The following is a 20,936-nucleotide window of genomic DNA, read 5'->3' on the forward strand; positions in this document are numbered from 1 at the left end:
TATCTGGCTTATGTGCCACATGAGGTCTAGGACTTTCTATCAGGACTTTCTATGCAGCTCCCTGTGTCACAAGTAGTGTGTCATAACGAGTTATCGCTTGGCACGATTTTCACCTTTGCCTGTTTCTGCAAGCAAAGATGCATGACTGAGCTTCCAAAGATATGCATATGCAGATATGCCAATGTTAAGGACTCTCATGGTAGTATGATGTAAGAGATTGTGATCTTTTTATATGGTGTGTGTGTGTGTATGCAAACGTGTGTGTGTGTGAGTGTGAGAGTGAGAGTGAGAATGAATGTGTCTGTGTCTGTGCATCTCATGGGCTTGCTTGTATGCATTATGTATTATGAATGTGCAGACATTCACTGAGAACAACTGTATATTGATTTTGAAGCCTACGGGCGATGCTACACCCACAAACGTAATATCTGTTGCCTACCACAAACGTAATAACTGTTGCCTACCACAAGCGTAATAACTCATTACCCGCAAATGTAATAAGTATTACATTTCCAGAAAGTTATTACATTTGTGGTAAGGCAAAAAATAATGTTATTACATTAAATATAATAAATCAGGAATATAGTGAAACCTTTTACACCAGCTGTAAAAGTATTTTGTAGCAAATCTTCGCCATCTAATATCATTTCCTCAAAATATAATTAATATAACCTATTGTTAGTCCATCACTGCATGGTAACATCCCGCATGTTAGCCAGAATGGACTGAATGTTTGAATTCACTGTGTGTCTAATAATCAGACAGAGAGTTTCCTCTGCCATGTGTTGGCATTGTATCTTCACCGGCCTAACTGGTATTGGGGAATCCATCACTGTTGGGACTAGGGTGTTGGGCTTCAGCGAGATTGGACAGACTAGCACCAGCATACAGGAGCTCAGCCTGACCAACACAGATTAGATTAACAGTACTGGATCATTTATGACCTTGTCATACACTACCATTTTTTTGCAAGCCTTGCATCAATCAGATTTTTTTAAAGAACAGAATGGTAAATAACAATAATAATAATAATAATAATAATAATAAACAATACAATTGATTGTAAAAATGTGAAGATAGTAGGAGGACAAGTACATTAGGATAATCCTTGACAGTCCTATTTTAAGAGGTGTTTCAATTTGAAAAATGTCCCATGTACATTAGAGCCAGGTACAATCCTAGCTACAATCCAAGCTACAGCATTTTCCATAAAATGCAGATGCATCAACCATACAGAGAGACAACAGTCCACCCGCATGCATGCACCCACATGTGTACACGCACAAAAGGAATAGATGTCTTCTCAGTATTGCAGCTAGGCCTCTAACTATCTAGCTGGGTATAACCTAATACACACAACACTCAATTAAAAAAAATAAAGAATCTAAAGGGATTATATGTTCAGGAAAGGGGATCATATTCCCACAATTGATATAACAGTAGAATTTCACTATATTAGTGATTTATTTTATGTAATACATTGTTTTACCTTCCCACAAACTTAATGACTTCCGTCCGGGAAGTTAGTTCTTACAGTTATTATGTTTGTGCGATTATTACATTTTAAAAGTGAAGATTTGTATTACGTTTGTGTGACATTATTTTGTTTGTGGGTGTAATAGCGATCATTTTAACATCTGTCGACAAAGACAAACTACACAGTGTCAGAATGAGTCTGTGTGTGTTTTGTTTGGTAATGTAGAAGTCTCCCACCCTCTGTCCTCCCCCAGGTTATCTAACGGCCAGGGTCTCAGCATCCAGATGATGGGGACCCGTACTCTCTTGTTGGTATCCAACGTCACAGAAGAGGATTATGGGAACTACACATGTGTGGCCACCAACAGGCTGGGCATCCACAACGCCAGCGTGTTTCTCTACAGTGAGTACAGTGAGTTCTAGCATCTGACCACAACTTCAGCATCACAAGATTTGCCACTTTTTGCAAGATTTACCAAAAATGAAAGACCACTCACCTTTCAAACTCACTGAAACACATTAATCACTCCCACACACACTTGGACCAAAGGTCCTTTCCATATACATGAAGGTTCATCAGACTTATCTTGTCCATATCATGGCCCTCTCCTTGTTCCCCTCTCCTGTAAATTGCATCACAGAGACCACAGCGATTCCAGGTTTCCTTGCATTTCCTTTTTCCTGGTTGCGAGACAAGGCGCGTCCGCCCGCTGTGCTCCAAGACCCATTTCCTCTTTCCTGCCATTGACCTGGCTTGATTAACTTAGTTGTGTTTATTGTTGTGTGAGTTGGACCTTGAACCCAAACACATTAATCACTCAAGAAACAGGGAACACACATTATAATACTGACCAGTGTCCAGATAATGCGTTTTAGCCCTCAGACAACCTCAACACATTTTCTGTTCAGCCTTATCTAATCATATGACTTCATACTTAATATTGTTTTAATTATATTATTATTAGTAGTAGTACTAGTTGTAGTAGTAATAGTAGTGGTAGTAGTAGTGGTAGTAGTATGACTGGCATTAGTTTCTGTCACTTTGTACAAATGTATGTGCCAAATCCAAATGTAATTTATAATAGTGGCCACTAGATGTCACAACGACCCCTCACTCTGTAGGCCTTCATTGCTCTTCCGTAGACAATTCTATGAAGCATCATTAAAATATCTGTTACTATGGTAACTCCAGGTATATTTCATTTTGGGAGTCAAAAAGGCAAGTGTGTGCAGAGCAAACTAATCATGGAGCAGATATTTGAAACAGATGAGACCAAACTAATTAAGCTCCTCAAGAGAAAATGTTACTCCATTTGTTCGTTCTGAGAGGTTTATTGAAAACTGATGGCACATAAAATAAGTCTGTACTTTTCCTAGCACATCAGTCTTTACTTGGTATCATACACTGTGATTAGTATCTATCTATTTTAATTATTATTATTTATATTATTATTAATTATTATTATTATTATTAATTATGATTGTGATGAAACGTGTCACTATGAAATAAAAATCCCTGATTTTTTTGTTTATTTGTTTGTTTGTCATCAGGACCTGGGACTGGTAAATCCCTCAACGGTGTGGTTGCGGTGACCCACTCAGTGTGGCTCCTGCTGGGCTGCCTCATCTGCCTTCTCTTGAAATGTTAATAAGAGCAAAACGTCCTCCCTCCCTCCCGAGCCCCGTCACCAACAAAATTACATCCAGACTGTTTGCATAATCTTGCCAACCTTACCAGTGAGCTGCTGGCCACGCCCTAGTTACATTTACCATTTAAGAGAAAAGAAGCTACTAGAATGGGCTATTAATATGTTTTAGTAACAAAAGAATACAAGAAAAAATTGTGAAATGTGAGTTTGAACAAAAGAGAAAAAAAGATCTATAAAACAAAATCGTGCTCTTTTTAAGAATGGATTGTTGTTCATTTTTTGATTGTTTTTTTTGTTAGTTTTTTTGACTGTAACCATTAATTGTTTTCCTGTTGCTTTGGCTCAATGTGTTCTGTATCTGTGATGCCAGGTGCTGTTCTGTGGTGCACAAGTCTTCACAAGGCAGGGATTTTCAAATCACATGTGGCAACCTCCAACAAACAGACGACATTTAGACACTGACCTCTCCTCTCCAGAGAGCGTAAGCCCTGCCAAACTCTTGAGCTTGTGGTGCTGTTTGTCACTCCCACAAGTTTTAGCTTTCTCTTAGAGGCATAATATCCACATATTTACCTGCCAAATATCAGTAACACATTAAAAATAAACAATAGCTAAATATTGATGCCGATCATCCACTCAGAGAACAAATACCACAAACCCGGAGAATTGCAATGCAGGAAGAGTTTGTTAGTTCGCATACATTATTCACTTGCTAGCTAACCGGAGGCATGATTTGTACGTGATTTCCATCGCAACGCCACAACTGGTCCCGTCTTAACAGGCTTCATAATAGCTGGAGAGATAAAATTGTCTGCTCTGTTGCCATCGCTAAGACAGAGGGGACAATAGACAGTAAATAATATGGTGAAGATTTCAAGATTGTGGTGAAGTCACAAGTGTGTTCTGCGGCCCCAAACAACATCCATTGGGTGGGTCCCTATTTCAGAGCTGCGGCTGGTGAGGACATAGGAGCAAATGTCTAGTGATGAACGTCACCTTTCTCTCTCCAAACTAAGTGTTAGGAATTGATTGCCCCCCTTCAGCTTCGACACTCTCCAGTTATACTAAACTAAGTGGGTCACCATACAGGCAAGTGTCAGGGCATTGGAAAGGGGCCCATATTCCCTTTTCATACCTTAGGAATAGCTGAAGTAACGAATTTTGGGAAATATACGTGTGACATTAATGATTGGTCAGCTTTTATTTATCTATTTTTGTTTTGTTTTCTTGTTTGTTTGCTTGTTTTGCATATGAAAATTCACAATATATATTTTTCAGCCATTTCAGTCTGCGACAGTGTGTAAATATATATACTTGAATCCAATGTCCTTATAAAAAAAAGAACAATTTAATATATGTCCATGTTTCTAAATAGATAGTCATTTATTGCGGATTAACTCATAGGTGCCTATGAAGGCCGAAGAAAATGAAGGCAACTAGAGGCAGAATTTAATAAATTGTATGTTTCAAATGACCCATTGGTGGGCCTTTGAATCCTTGGCATCTTTATTTTTATTTATTTTTTATTCTTCATAGAATGTAAGCATTTCAGTAAACTAAGGATTTGAGATACATAGCTAGAATGACAGTGAGCTGAATGCCAAAACAATCAGAAAGCATCTCGTGTCTAACATCTAACAATACAGAAGCCATCACCAAGACCGGGCGAGTCTGTCTGAGAATATCTTTCAAGAAGCCACAGAATGTTTGTATGTGTTCATCATGCAACATGCACATTTAACATTGTTTGATTTCACACCTAACAAGTAAAAGTCTGTGTCAAAACGAGGCAAAAACTAATCTCAAGAGCCTCAAATAAACAGACTTCTAGTATTACTGTGGGAGTTAGGACGGCTTTTTGAAATCTCCTAACCCAGGGAAGAAATCTACTCTTCTGATAAAAATCCACCTCTCCTCGCTCTGCAAGCTTTCAAAGGTTCAGCTTTGATGCCTTGTGCTAAGTAACTATTTTACATCCCAAAAATGCAGACAATTCCCCATCTGTTATAGATAACACGTGGCTGAAGAGTAGTGGTTACAGGCTGATGGTCCTGATCTAACAAGCACTGATTTTTCCCTGTGCGGGAATTGGGAGATAGAGACTGTGTGTGTGTTTGTGTGTGTGTGCGTGTTTGTGTGTGTGTGTGTGTGTGTGTGTGTGTGTGTGTGTGTGTGTGTGTGTGTGTGTGTGTGTGTGTGTGTGTGTGTGTGTGTGTGTGTGTGTGTGTGTGTGTGTGTGTGTGTGTGTGTGTGTGTGTGTGTGTGTGTGTGTGTGTGTGTGTGTGTGTGTTGGTGTGTGTGTGTGTGTGCATGGATGGTGTACATGTGCATCTGTGTGTGCATCTGTGTGTGTCTGCGTGCATGATGTTCGTGTGTGTTTGTGTGGCTCTGTGTGTATGTGCGTGTGGAGCTGTGTCTTTATGTATCTGCACTCTTGGTGTGCGGCCATGCGATTGACTATGTTTGTGGTCTAAAACACCCATCTTGGAGTGCAGTCACAGGTCATCAGGACCTGTAATCATGAGATTTTATAACCTTTCTCTTCCCCTTTGACCCACAGACCAACCATTTGTAGAAACCTCATTTCTTCCATACATGACAGTCTTTCCATTGACCATGTCAACTCTACTCTGTAAAACACAATGGAATGTCACTCCACATCTCTTCTCAAAGAGAAGAATGCTCTGAAACTTTTACAATCTCATTTCAGTGCTATGTATGTTTTCTAATCGCTTTGATTTACTATAAGATAATTGCAGTCAGTTTCTAAATCGCTATGTAAAAGTACCCATGAAATGTTCAAAAATGAAATAAAATTGTTTGAATCAATGTGTTGTATTTGAAGATGGGATAAAATATTGACACGTCTTTTTGAGAGTGCTTGACATTAATAAAAATGAATAGATCATGTTATTCACCATGTAACATACAAATAAAAAAAAAATGTATGTTGTTAATTGTCATTGGAGGATTGTTCTACCATGTTTAAAAGAAAAGAAGAAAAACCTACCTTGCTTTGATTGTTTCCTTTTGAAGACACTTTGTCCAGACACAGGACAGATTGGTATATGAGACAATGACATCTTCAGTGACCGTAGTGTTCAGCATTTAGCTTTCCTAGCCAAGTTCACTTTAACATCATTGAGTGGTGAAATTGTGCAATACTAGGAGAGTGCATAAGAGGGCGCTGTCATCAACTAAAACCCAACCTTCCCAAGTTATCCTCCTGATGAGGGCCCTTTTCAATTTCAGTCAGTCAAATTCACTCCTACAGCTGTTTGTTGTAGGAAGAGATATTGAAAGAACTTTGGCTCGCATAGTTCCTCTCTACAGCCTACGTTCCACTTGAATGCAAAATGCACACTGCAGTATCCCTCTCTTGCACACCCATCATCTCCCTGGACGTGAAGGGTGGGGAAAAAGGACCTGCACATAAGGTTCAGTGATGAATTCCTTTGAGAAAATGTCTGGTGGCCTTCCCTATCTGAAAATACACCCTGTATTGGAAAGCCCTTTTTCATAAGCCCAGGCGAATAATTTATCTTGTTCAGTTTGGCGAGTCTGCAGATTAAAGTTTAGGCCTACGTCAGCCTCAAACAAACCATCCAGAAGAGTAAACACAGCCGCCTATATAGCGCAGTCAGCAATTTAGCGGATAAAGAGCAGCAGAAACTGGGGGAAGGACACCTGAAAGGTAACTGTTCCTCGAGTTTGAACATTTCAAAGAGTGTCTACATCTCCTCTGCTCCGAATGGAAAGTCTGAACTACTACAGAATATCATCATTGGGCTTTATAGTGTCAATGTTAATGGCCTGCATTCAAGACCTCACTTTGAAAAAAATACAGTAGGTCTGCTGATCTGAAAGGGTAGCTGGTATACTGAACTCCAAACATTTGCCAGGCTAGGCCAGACAGTCCTTCTCCCTTTGCATATTTCCTGCCAAAACAGCCGCTAGCACAAAGGCCTCTCCTGCCATATATCTTAATTACTTTAGTCTGAGCGGTAGGCAAAAGAACCATGTAATGTCTGTTGTTGACAAGGCCTATCGTCCCAATATGTGACATTCATTTTGCAGAAAGAGCCCCATGTAATCTTGTTATGGGCGTCGCTGGTGTTGCCAGGGGATTTGGAGAGCGTCGCCAAAGCCTCTGTTGCCTCCAGAGGAAATGGGTGTGGGGGGCTCTAAGCCTGTACAGGCCCACTGTGTGTCATGCTCAGGCCCGGGGACGAGAGGATCTCCAAGGAGTCCACCCCCCACATGAGCTTGCGTGGGTCCCCCCTGACCTTGGTCCTGGGATCATCTGTCCCCTTTGACCCCCTCTGACAGTGGGCCTGAGCCTGTCACATGACCCTTCCACAAACAGGGATTCTTTGGGTAGGAAGGTACGTCAGTTTACCTCAACAGACTTGAGAATGACGAAAGACTTGGTATGCAAATTAAAATACACCCCTGCACAGCATTTGAAATGTAGCTAACCTGTGTAGCATTAATGTGTATTGTATCCTGTTCTCTGTGGATATATTTTGATACAGGGTCCCATTGGATTCAGATCCTCAAGACCTAGACCTAGAGATCTGTCTGCTTCTCTGTCAGTGTTGCTCAGCACCTGTTGAACTGCATTCCCCTTGCCGATGCTCTGTACATCACGTACCATAGTGTGACCCCTAATGTTAATTTAAGCATACGCCTTGGGGTTGGTGTCTATATCACCCTGGCTGCTTTACTATTTGTGGACTGTGTTCTCTTTACATAGAGCATTTTACGCTCATATAGCCATAAGTGAATTCTGGAAGTGGCTATTATGATATTGTATTACAGTCATACAACCTTATTTTTATCGCTGAGAAAATGAACTCAAGATATCATGGTAATTGGCACATTTCTTTATTTTGAAAACAGACATTGAAACCATTTTTTATTTCCACAATTTAACTCCTTAGATTCAAACTTGACATTGCACTCACTTGAACATAGGAAAATGTTTTTTTTTATTGTTTGTTTGATTTTCTCATTTTTTTAACATCAGTGCAGGTATAATTCCAATTTATATCAAACGGTCATAACAACACCAAGGACATCAAAAAGAAGCCACACTTTTTCTCATTTTTGTATGGTGACTGCCAAAAGTTCTCCTCAATGGAGGAGTTCCCATGCAATTCTTTTTCTTTTTTTTCTTTTTTTGTTTTTAAACGGTTCAAGCTATTCATGAAATGCTGGAAAATGAAGAGCAGGAGAAGCGATGTTTGGGTTTCAATGAAATGTGATCCATTCGTTTTCTTGGTTTTCCTTATTTTATGTTTAACAATGGTTCAGCTATACTACAGTACTGTAAAATGAGAAGTGGGTAACTACTGAAAGAGTAAACCAGGCTAGATCAAGCAGAACGAGAGAATGACCAGTCCTTTGGTTAGGTTGCTGAAATGAATGCTGGAGCTGTTTTCTTCTAATATTATTATTATTATTATATAGTATTTTACCCTCACTGGTGAGTTTTGCATGTAGAGGCAGTCATTGCCATCACTTTTCACTCCTAGCTTGAGTCAAATGGCCATGACTGGAAACTCCTCCACTATAAGAAAATCATTGCCACACAAAAAAATAACAGAAGACCAAACAAATAAAAACAGACTGTCTTTGCAAACCTGCAGTGGTGGCAAAGAGCAACCTTTTTGTTAAGTATTTGTAAGCATCTTAATTACTTTCAATTTCGTCTTTAAACTTTGTCTTCCTCCTTTGCTGCATCCGAGGTGGTCTCCTCTGCCGCCTTAGACTCATCGGTAGCATCTGCAGAGGAAAAAAAAAGAAAATCCACAGAATAAATAAGTTTGACGGTTCAACTTATTTCTAACATAGCTGGCATTCTGGCTAAAGCGATCTGGGCTGCAGACTGGAATGGAGCAGGAGTGAACCGACTTCTGAGCCCTGGAGGAAGAGGATGGGCACAAGTGCAGGCGCTGATTCGGTGTCCCTGACACTTACTGATCGTTTTATCCGCCCGTGACCATGACAGCTGTCAGAATCCTTGCCTCCACAGGACGAGTGTCTCCATCAAAGAGGCAGACACCAATGATCTGCGCATTTTTTGGCCGTGTGTCTACAATGGATACTTTAAGGGCTCGTCAATTACATGAAACTGTGATCTGGATTGACAGCTGCGATGTATCCAGACTGATGCATGCACAGAAATATCATTAGGAACTATTTGCAGTCCTAGTTTAAAGCGAGTCGATCATCCCAAATCAATACTAGACTCCTTGACAAAATCATTGTGTGCTCCGCGACTCGTACAACTGGGAAAAATCGATGCTATAATTCATTTAGCCTCATCAATTATTCCCTCCTAGCAGACTGATGAAAAGTATTTTGTCATATCCAGTAGATATGAGGTGCTGCAGTAAATAATATCATATAGATAAATAAGAATGTACTATTGAAATATCCAATGTTTTCTCAATGTATATATCCTGCATTCTAGCAACAAACAGCAACAAAATTGCTATAATAATAATGGAGTGAAGAATCAATTAGATTCAATCTGGGACACGAAAACACTATTGTCTTGTTCAGTTGTGAGTTGTGCCATTGGCTTATTTTTGCCTCACGGGACCGGACTCTGGCTCACCTTTTTTCTCTTGTGTTTGGTTTGTTTCCTCACAATCGGCTGTCTCGCTGGCGTCAGCAGCAGGCACGTCGGCTTGTTTGGGCTCCCCTTTCTCCTCCTCCTTCTTCCCGGCGGCTGCGGGAGCCTCTTTGCTCTCCGCCTCCTTCGGCTTCTCTTCTGCCTCCTGCTTGGCCTCCTTCGCCGGCTCGGACGGGGCAGTGGCGGTGGGTGAGGCAGCCGCCGCCGGGGACGCAGCCGGGGACGCAGCCGGAGGGTCAGCCGGCTTGTCTGCGACGGGGCTTTTGGCTTTTTCGGTGGCGGCAGTGTCGTTGGCTGCCGGCTCGGCAGGTGCCGCCTCCTCTGCCTTCTCTGCCACTGGAGACATAGCCTCCTTCTTCTCCTCGCCCTCCGCCGCGGCCGCTGCCTCCTCTTCGGTGGCTGCTGGGGTGTTCTCCTCTCCCTCTTCGTCTTTCTCGCCGTCTTTCATTTTTTTGCGGGTTATGTGTCCACGAAAGCTGGCTTGGATCTTGGTGGCAGCCTTGTGGGCTTTGTCCTCTGGTTGTTTGCCATCCTGCTCAATCTTCTGGTCGGCATCTTCATTCTTCTCAGCCTGGAATGGTGAGAGATATGTGTTTAGCTTTGTGGGTCTCAAACTATGTATCTTCTCCGCTCACACATAGAGATAGATATAAAACAACTGTCAAAGCTCACAGATCACACTATAAATTAGTATAGTTTGGATCTCCACTGAAAAACCACTCTAGACTCATTTTCACCCCTGTGGCAGATCCACGATTTAATACGTTACAGTCGCAGTAATGAAAAAGTCATTTCGAAGAGTCCTCAGTCGATTCTCTCCCATAAGGGACTACTAAAGTCTTCTACTCAGAGTGCTACATTGGACTCTTGAGAGGTCACAGATGTACCATTAAATATGACTGACATTCTGGGCGACCTCACTGCTCACCTAAGGTGGTAACAGACTGAACTTGTCTAATTTGCCAAAGTTGCCACAGTCCATGGCCATCGTACAGATTGTGCTCAATTGACAGATTGTGGAAGCTACCAGTAAGCCCACCTCATTATTTTAAGATTAAGGGCATCCAAGTTTATATAAATGTTCACTTAAGTAGTGAACCTGCTGCCCAGGAAATGCCTCAATATTTTTATCACCACCTTTAAAACATCCAGTCCAATGGTATGGTTAGGATTAGCACTGGAGAACTGGAGGTCTAGACATGCACCAATTTCAACAGTCATGGTCATCATGTCATGGCGGATTACTCACAGAATACTAGCCCAATATTAAATTTCAACACCGTGAATTGTGTCACTCTTAAAATGAAGTCTCCGAAGGTTTGCAGATCTGCTAATGTCTTGAGCATTGATTCACTTACTGCTGTCGCCGTAATTATAGAACAAGCTACACCCCACCCCCTACCTTACCGTGTACTGCCTGAGGTGCCAAGAACAGCTGAGAAGCCAAATGGCACCATACTGAATTGGGAAAGCATGACTTGCTCCCATGGTATGGGTCTATAGGCATGTTTAATCCAAACGCATTCACTCATCTAGTCTCACATCATCATAGCTGTTAGTAGCGTCTGGCTCCTATGCTCCCAAAACAAATCACAGTAATGAATGCTGTAGGATGTATGTCTGCTATTTATTCGATCGAATTGGTTACTGCTACAAGATTTAACGATTGAACGATTTTAATCTTTCACTTTTTAGCAGTAGGAGTGCCGGGTCATGGGTTATTGTGTTAGAATAGACATGCCACATGCTAAGTGTATATTATATTGTGACATTTTATCAGTTGAGGTTCTGAGTCCTTTCAGTCAATATGACAATCTAAATATTGTGTGGATGGGTTTTTTTTGTGTCTGGGGGCTGGTGAATGCAAAATTCCTTACCACAGAAATTGTGGTAGAGGACAAATTGAAAGAAGTGCAGATATGAAGGTAATGAGGAAGAAGATGGAGGTCTAAAAGAGCTAAAGGAGAGGGCTGGTTCAGGAGTTTAAGAGATTGCATTGCAGTTTAAGGGGAGGACGACCAAGGTTCAAAAAGCAGTAAGAGTTAGGGCTGTAAAGAAGTTTAGGACAAAGAAGGGCTATCCAAGGGAGTGTCGAGGGCCAGATAGTTACCTTTGTTTTCAGGATCCAAAGACGGAGTTGTCCGCCAACTAGGGGCTGTATTACAACTCATGAGAGTCTGATGAAAAACAAACAAACATAAAACTGAAAACAAACATAAATGATGGTAAATAAATGTACGTTCCAGATAATTGAAATGGAAAAAAGTAACCTTTAAATAGTTAACTTGTATCAAATTTACACATGCAAAATAAGTAAGAGCTGTACAAAACCTCAAAGAAAATGACAAAATCAAAACAAATGATATCTTAAGCACTGGATAAAACAAATAATCAAGAAAGCTGATGATGGGGTTTGATAATTACATTCTTAAAATGTATCTTTCCTCTTATGATCATTAACAAGTTTGGTGGACCCTTTGTTTTATTTCTTATTTATCATGTCAGTGAGAATCAGTTGTTTATTATTGAAATTATGTTTGGTTTTAATCCTTTAAGACATCTAACTTTCAGTCACATTTCAAATCCTAACAAAGAGGAGATTAGATGTCATGGAAGAAAACTATCCCTTTTGATTATAAAATGCCATTGTGTTTTCCATCCGAGAAAGAATGAGACTATTGGCAGGAGGATGTAATCTCCGTAGGCACATCTTAAATACACTACACTTCCCCCACCGTGAGTAAATATTCTCAGCTATTTTAACATTCACTCCCAAGCGGAGGCTTTGAAACAAAGCCAGATTCCCCAGTTGCCGGCTGAAATTATGGGATGTCTTCTGGCTGGGGAACAAGGAAGTCAGCTGAGGTCGCGTAACACCGGAGTGATCTATGGATAGGCCCTATTTATAATTTAGTTGTTCATTAATTGGCTAAAGTCATTAGATGCAGGACCTATAGCTGTTGGATATAACGTCTGAAACTTCACCAGCAATGATTCATTCTCCTTATGTTTGTCATTTGATTTATAACGTTTAGAGAGAAATGTCTACTGTGCATTTTCAAAGTGCACTTGCCAGGTGGATTTCAATGTTGTGCTGTGAATTGGGCAGTTCCCTCTGCTAGTTTCTTTACTAAGAGTTTAGAATTTCAGAAGTGACACTAATGAGGTTTAAAAGAAAATGATATCATGTATGATATCACTTTTACTAGAAGGAATGACTCATTGCGCATGAGTCACATGCAAAGCAGAGGACCACCATCACGGCAGAATCACTTGAGACGATGATATCATCCAGTGATTACTCCTCCTCCACTGAGGTAAATGCAATTAGGCACTTTACTGGTGGCTGGCAGTAATGTTGAGCAAAATATGCTCTTTTCAAATGGCTTTTATTCTAAGCAATGACACATAGCTCCATTGCATATGCTTAGCGCTAGCGCTGAGATCATTTTGCTTCCCCATCACCTTGCTGTGGCGAACCACGTGGAAGAGACAGGGAGGGGCCATTTTTTTTGGATGAGGTCATCAGCACCCCCCTTTGTGAGTGACTGCAGATGTGGGTCAAACCCTCGTGAAATGAAGTCATCCAAGATGTCTGGGGTTTCAGGGTGCACGTTATTGTTTTAGCATTGATTTACCCTTTCAATATATGACCACTGCTGCAACTCTATATATGGGCTATAAATTGTCCGGCTTTTATGGATAGTGCTCCCATCATGTAAGCTATTAAAACCACACTTGTCATCTTGCAGTTTTGGCACCTGTGTACTTTCTTTAAAAATGTAGTGAACCCCATGCCACGTCCAGTCTCTCTCTTCTAAGTCGAATTAATAACAGGACATTACTTCAATTGTCCATGGTGCACCTTGGACTCTGAACCATCTCTGATTGAGGATGATAAAAGACAGTGTTATTTAGGAGAACAAAGCTGTGTAATGGGGTGGCAGAGAGGATAAATTGACACCCCGCGTTCAATACACGACTGTGCGGCTGATACACATAGCAAATAGCCTCGTTGAGGCTCGAGGAGAAGATTGTCCAATCAAAATGATTGACATGACATCTAACCTCCTTGGGTTGCTGTTAACAGACGTCCATAAATCAACTCAAGCAATAAGTGCTACTGGGTGTGTCTGAGTGACCCTGTGGTGGGGGGAGGGTATCTCAAGTCCACTGGGTGTGTTTCATCTCGCATCTGCGTTAAAGACGAGAGGTATTCACTCACCTGGGATTGCATGGGTGTTACTTGAGGACATCGGTAATCTTTGAGATTTGAGTGATCATTTGATGCAATTTAGTTTAGTAATGTGGTTGCTGGTCAGTGATGTGCCATACAACCTTTAAATTAATACATTAATTAATAGAGGGTAAAGTAACCAAAATATTGTCAGAGGTAGGGTCAAATCTTCTCTGAATCCAGACATTCACATAGCATGACATCCTGTAACATCTTTGGATTAATGATGATGCCAATGTGTCTGTAATCTTACGTCTTTGATTTAATGTACTTTTGTGTCAATTCTGCCCCATCAAAACAATCTGGAAGAACTTCTAGATATATATTTAAGTCTATTAACTGTTTTCAGATAGTGGCTTTCATATTACAATGCTCTGAGGAAACTGTCTAAAAGAATTGCTCTTGACAACTCCCTCCTCTTGACAGCTAAAATATTGGATTAAATCGGATATGATTTTAGTTTAATTTAAAGTTTGGACCATGAACCATGATGATTCACTTAGAAAGACTATCTTAAAAGAATATCTGATACCACGGACATAATAGCTTCCATGCATAGTGTAGCATATTTGATGTAGAGGCAGATAGCCAGAGAATACAATAAACGTAGCTCAGTCAAAATCATCAGCCATTTCATTGTCAGTAGAATAATGTAATGTAGAGGTTAGATTTGTATTTCAGTACAATATCAGTATTGATGTTCGTCTGCTGTCTCAATCGGAGTCAGAAAGAAGCTCTGAGAAGGCGGCGCGAACCACACCCTAGTGTGGTGTTATAGATGGATCTTTAAATTCACCCTCCCCCACGTCACACGGCCGCCTCACTTTGGCAACCATTAGGGACTTCAACGGGAGAGGCGAAAGCAAATTCATTACAGTATTACCACAAATACGGCACAGTTGCAGACAATGGGTCCTTCAGAATGAAAATATATCGCGCACTAGCCTTCCACCGCTTCCTTAATGGGAGAATGCTAATGACGGGAAAGAACTGTAGGCTAAACAGGAACCCTTTTTGTGTTACCTTAGTAATGGCTTCATGTGAAATTCTGACAGCTACTCAGGTACTATCTTCTCGAAACATATTCCCATATGCCGCAATACGGGAGGATTTCAAAATATTTGTGTCAGTCGGGTGCTGTAACAACCAAAATGTTGATAAAATAGCATTGAATGCAGCTGTAGGGCCGCCGGGAGTGAATCAGACTACAAACAAGGCAAGGCTGCGGTCTGCAGCGAAATCTTCCCATCCTCACTCGTGCGACTACTCTCACGCAGCACCACACCCTTTCATCCTACCGTCTCCCACAGGAGTGGAGTGTTCAGGTAGCTGAAAGGCTCCCAGTCTATCAGAAATTGTTGTGTTAAACGCGTTTAATTCAGTAATCCCTATTTACGTTATCACCGTGCGGTATCCAGCACGCTGTTATGTAAAAGCGGACCACTTCGTTTCTTTTTATGACTGGTGATAAAATTAGCCAGGTCTAGAACAAAGGCATCAGCACCATCGAGGAGCGCATCCAACTATGCCGCGTTCATTGACCGGTGCCCACTCCTTGCTGCAGACCGAGCCTACTTCTCAGCTGGTGGCGGTGAGGTGGTATAGTTACATGCACTACAGTTGTAACTTAGGCGCTGATACATTATTCTCACCTCCCCTGAAGCCTAGCGACTTTTGCATTTATTATTGGCCATTCCTCAAAAGCACAAACGCGCTTTAAACAAGTGAACTAAGCTGTGAGACTTGTGATTGTCGACAGCACTGTGTGGGGAGAGAGGGGGGGTTTTATGCGGTGTTTAACACTGTGAAGAGAAGCCTCACCCACTCCAGTGCAATGTTCTTCGCCTGGGAGAGAGAAAATGACTCATACATGCTGACATTTAAGCAGCAATCAAGCAGTGTTGCTCGAATGTGTTGCTTTATGAAGCGAACGGATTTACAATCGAACCGGCAGACCCTGGCACAACACAGTCGGTCAATTGCACACAATTTATATCAAATGAAATCAAGACGCCCGCTCTGTTCAAATCCCCCCAAGATTCACCCTCAGCCTCACGGTACCTCTGATTCCTGGAGAAAAAAAGTCTTCTCTGTTGGCGATGGAAAACAAACAAGTGTGTGAGGCTCAAGAACAGACAGCGTCTCAAGTGACAATGTACACTTTTTGTCCCAGAGCAATCATAATCCCTTTAAGGAACTAATTCATTTCCGCTGGCGTCCCCCGAGACTGGCCATGCGACTGCCACTGGAGTTCAGCAAGACCCTACCCCACCCTTTTTCAGAGCCAACTTACATCTCTATCCCCAATTGCCCGCTAATGGCAGGAAAAAACACACTTTTGTGGCAATTAGTGCCTCAATTAAGAGCCATCTTCAGGTGAATTAAGCCTCAACATCGTGTCAAGCAACTGTAACAGCTTCTTACTATATAATCACAGACACTATTTCAGCATCTCAGACTGTCATCCTAATACTGACAACAGCTCAAAAGATACGGGCAGCACCTGACAAACAGGTGCAAGTTATTCATTATTAATGACATAAGATTTCTTTTAAAATAATAGTACAAGTATCACAAAATACTAAATGTTATCTGACTGTCATAATGCTGCTAGAAATATATCAACATTTACATTCTTGCATAATCTCATTAGCAAGGTGTGTCGCGCCTCATGGCTAGACAGAAAGAAGCCAGCATGGACTACAAGACAAAGTCTGTCAAAAATACCACTCTTACAGTGAAATGCCTTTTCAGTCATTCTTCAAGATATTAAATAAAATCATTTTACCTTACACTTTGAATAATAATGAAGAAAAACAGATTGCATTTACCGGTTTTGTTCTTCTTATACAGCACAGCATAGTTGTGGTATCCTTTCTTTTCCCTTCTTTCCTTCCTTTTTTCCCTTTCACTTCTCTCACTCCCTCTCTCACACTCTCGCTCGCGCTCTCTCTCTCTCGCTCGCTCACGCTCTTGCACTCTCTCACACTGGGCTGTATCAACAGCTGAGTCGACTAATGCTTTTACTCATCACAATTTGCACACACGCTCAGTGTCTGCCTGCCCTCGCCTCTCGCTTCTCTCTCACCCTCTCTCTCTCTGACTCGCTGCCTAACAATGACTGTGAATCCCACCCTCTAGACCCCTCCTCTCTCTTCTCACCCACTCCCCCTCCTCTTCTTTCCTTTCCTCTCCTCGCATCTCTCCCTCCCGCACCCACTCCCCCGCGGCCGATCCCACCCGTTGCGCCCCTCCTTCTACACCCCCCCACCCCACCACCACCCCCCACACACATAGCCCCCCCATTCTCCAAGCGAAACAGGCTTCGAGCTTGTGCACGGGCGCGAGCTTCAGCCCCACCCTCCATTGCCATGGCTCCTCGTATGAATGATTGAATACCTCCAATCTGTCCACAGACAATTCCCATTCTGGAGCAGTTTCACCCCCCAACACACCCCCCCCACCCAACCCCTTCACACACCCAGCCCACCTCAACCCACCTCCCTCCCTTTCTCCCACACCAGCCCCTTCCCCCTACACTGGGCGGTGGCCACCAGTGTACTATAGCCCTCTCCAACAGCTTCCATGCTTAATTTTTCCTAAGGATAAATATATTAGATTTTCCCCCTCCCCACACACATTCCATTCATTAATATTTTTTATTTCTCTGATTGTTAAGGCAATGTATTTTACCGATTCCCTACACCTCTCCTACATAATAATGAATTATTAACAGTGTGGTAACGAAGGAAGTCAGGTTGGGTGTGAGTGCATCTTTCAATTCTCACTCTGCAATAAAACAAGCTAGTAATTGAAAACTGCCCTTTTTTTCTCTCTCTTTTTTGCTTCTTTTTTTTTCTCCCTCCACTGTGCTGTTCACATGGAAACAGCGCTGAGAATCAGTGGCCAAAGGAGAGCCCCTGGGTACAGATGGCACACTGCTCCAGGAGGCCTTCTATTCTCTCTCTTACTCCCTTTCTTTACTCTCTATCTTTCACCTTCCTCTCTTCTCTTCCTGTAGGTTTAGCCAGGGCCTGTCCATGTGCTGTGATGACCAGGCAACAGCCCCCCCTCCCATCCACCCACCACCCACACTGATAACAGAGAGAGATAGAGAGCGACCCCACCCCCACTCCAGTCACCTCTGAGCAGATGCAGGATGCCCAATAAAAGACCGGGTCCTTGGGCGGCCACTGGCCTGTCCCCTGGGCGTGGGCTGTAAGCCTGCCTCAACTCCACTCCGGACCATCAGGGTGGTGTTTCTGGGGCTGACACCCCCAAGCCTGCCTAGTCCGACCTGTGAAGATGCCTCAGCATAGGAGTTCCTATCACCCAATAATTCATAATTTCAGTTACTCTTCATAGCCTAAACCAGTGGACATTGTGTTGTTTGTTGGCTATTTGCACAGATGCTTACAAGTGTGTAGTTGCATGTAATGTTACCTACCATAGTGATAAGTAAAATATCGAGTGGGTGGATTCGGCATGATTATCTACATTGCATCCTGTAGATGTAATTGCCTTTGATAACAATTTATAGGAAGAAAATTAAATCCACACAATATGATTAAGCAGAGATTAAAAAGACCGGGGGAATTGTATTGTAATGGGGGAATTTAATGACAACTAATCCGAATCATGGTTTAAAGACTAATTTAATTTATTTGGGAAAAGATTAAATATTCTTATCCTGGATTTCACAGCACAATTGTGACCTAACTGAACTTTTCTCAGAGGATAGAACCAATAACTAAAACCTAATGCATGTCATCTAACGTCATCTGAAATCGAATGCAATGTATTTAAGCAAACACTGGTTGGGATGCATTTCTCCAATAGCCTTTCCTCTTTGTGCAAAAATACTGTATGACCATAGAGGGCTGGTTGACGTGTGTAAATACAGGCTGCCCCACATGGATAATATGGCACAAACTACGAACCTGGTGTGCATGGAGCAGGTGGACTCCACTGGGTTGTGGCCAGCCATGGATACAGAGAGAAGGAGGTTGCTGTATCTTTTTTCAGATCTCCTTCCAGTTCATTATTGAGGAGTTTTTTTGAACCGATACGTTGCCACCATGCAGGTGTAAATCGTAACCCCCTACATTCTTCTATAAAGCCAGGCGATATCCGCTTTCTTTATACCCGGCAAGCGTTCGGATGCGGGATACGCCAATCTTGACACAGCACGTGTGCTGGAGACAAAAATTGAACATTAATTCAGATTCTGAAGACTATAGTAGCCCCCTGGGACGAGTACGTGTGTGTGTAGGTGCATGTGCATGTAATAGTCAGCAGATGCCGTCAACCCCCACCTGACACCCAGAAAGATCCACCAGTCTCTACAATCCCCCCCCCCACCCCCCCACCACCACCACCACCACTATGTTCTCCCTTCCACACACACACACACTTCCTCCAGCTATCACCATGGCAACGGCATCGAGCCGCCGCACAGCCGACTGTAGCCACCCTCCCCCTGACTCTGATGAGTGTTGGTACGCAGACCCTGTGGACAGCATCAAACCTCCGCCTCCTCCAAGGTAATCCCTCACCATGGCAACCAGCCTGGAGCCGGCCCTGCGTGCACCGAGGCTTGGGACTGGTTCAGTCCTTCGGCCAGATCAGAGCCTTTCTGGAATCAATGCTTGGCGTGATCAGGGAGAGCAGCTGAGACCACCCCCTAGGCGCGGCCCGGGCGCCCTGTGTCCGCTGCGGTGGTGTAATATGAATGTCAATAAATGAATCCATAATTCGACATGATTTCCTCTGGGAGTGGGCTTGTTCCTGTTGTCGCCACCAAGCCTGAGGTACTTGCGCTTGACTTGTGGAATGCCTTGAAATCGCAGTCATGCAAATGGAACTCTCAGTGAACAGTTGCATTATTGTATCAGTGCTTTGTGCGTGTGGACTGTCAACCTTGCTTCCCCGTCTCTGCAGCTAGAGCGCTTCTGCTTAACGAATCAGTGTAGGTGGAAGTTAAGCAGCTTCCTGTTTACCCTCCCCATATTAGGTATGACTGTGTGTGCTGTGTCGGACCCTGACAGCATTAACATAGGCGTGTATTCCTGTGGAAAAGCTTGATATAAGTTCAGTCTACAACAATCATGATAACTGATGAGCAATTTGTTCCCGTGTAAGAATGCAACTTGTTCTAAAATGTTAAATATATCATAGAATTACTTTGTAAATATTAAGCAGCTTAATAAAATGATGACCCAGGCTCTGGTATTATAGTAGTAGTGTGAAATACAAATGAGTGTAAATCACAAATGGTCATGCATGCAGCAACAGGTGATATGGATGATACTGTTCATGATAATACGGCTGTTGATTAATGTACCATATTACATTTTAGAGTTAGCCACCCCCCCTTAGCATATCAAATACTGATCCATGACACCATGAGAACATTAGTTATTCAATGTATTTCAGTTTCATAATCTAAGGTATATTCTTGCATTTCACACCAAGGCTTCTATTTTTTTTTTACAATTCACCTTATAGACTGCAGATATGTTCTGAACCCTTAAGACTGATTGCATCCCTTTCGCCTCAGAAGTCAAACAGCCCCCAAATGACACAATCTGAGATCACAGAGTACAGTGATGGAGACCACATGCAGATCACCGATATCAAAAAATAAAAGCTGCAGTTTCATTTTTTGATACTTTAAAAAAAAAAATTCTGTTCTATTTTTGCAGTGCGAAGATCCATCTCAGGCCTATGACTGAAGCAGGTCAGCTCCCCATCTCTCTCTCTCTCTCTCCTCTCACCCTTTCGCTACCACTATTAGAGCATTCAGCTCTTTTTCTCCCCCTCATCCCTCTCGCTCTTTGTTCCAGGTGTACTGTGTGACTACATCACCAAGGTGATCCTGCGCTGCGCAGCGCCGCTACCCTGTGGTACAGCACCAGGCTTTATGTAGGCC

At 42.4% G+C, this 20,936-nt stretch overlaps 2 protein-coding genes across 3 annotated transcripts in view; one reads left to right on the top strand and one right to left on the bottom strand.

Annotated features, from left to right (window-relative positions):
- Nucleotides 1-5,286, top strand: part of LOC105897163 (limbic system associated membrane protein) — a 367,602-nt gene extending 362,316 nt beyond the window's left edge. For both annotated transcript variants that reach the window (XM_042708724.1, XM_012824048.3), the window contains 2 exons: nt 1,731-1,879; nt 3,028-5,286. In XM_042708724.1, the coding sequence (XP_042564658.1) occupies nt 1,731-1,879; nt 3,028-3,125 (247 nt within the window). In that variant the 3' untranslated portion in view covers nt 3,126-5,286. The remainder of the gene's footprint in view (nt 1-1,730; nt 1,880-3,027) is intronic.
- A 2,710-nt stretch (nt 5,287-7,996) lies between these two features.
- On the bottom strand, nt 7,997-17,150 carry gap43 (growth associated protein 43). The gene is made up of 3 exons (XM_012824058.3): nt 16,837-17,150; nt 9,751-10,339; nt 7,997-8,912 (listed from the first exon to the last, which is right to left on the bottom strand). Exons 1-3 carry the CDS (start codon nt 16,864-16,866, stop codon nt 8,842-8,844), a joined length of 690 nt encoding a protein of 229 aa, XP_012679512.2. The 5' UTR covers nt 16,867-17,150; the 3' UTR covers nt 7,997-8,841.
- Between the last annotated feature and the right edge of the window lie 3,786 nt (nt 17,151-20,936).

This window comes from Clupea harengus, chromosome 9 (genome assembly GCF_900700415.2).
Source record: "Clupea harengus chromosome 9, Ch_v2.0.2, whole genome shotgun sequence".
Classification (NCBI taxonomy): Eukaryota; Metazoa; Chordata; class Actinopteri; order Clupeiformes; family Clupeidae; genus Clupea; species Clupea harengus.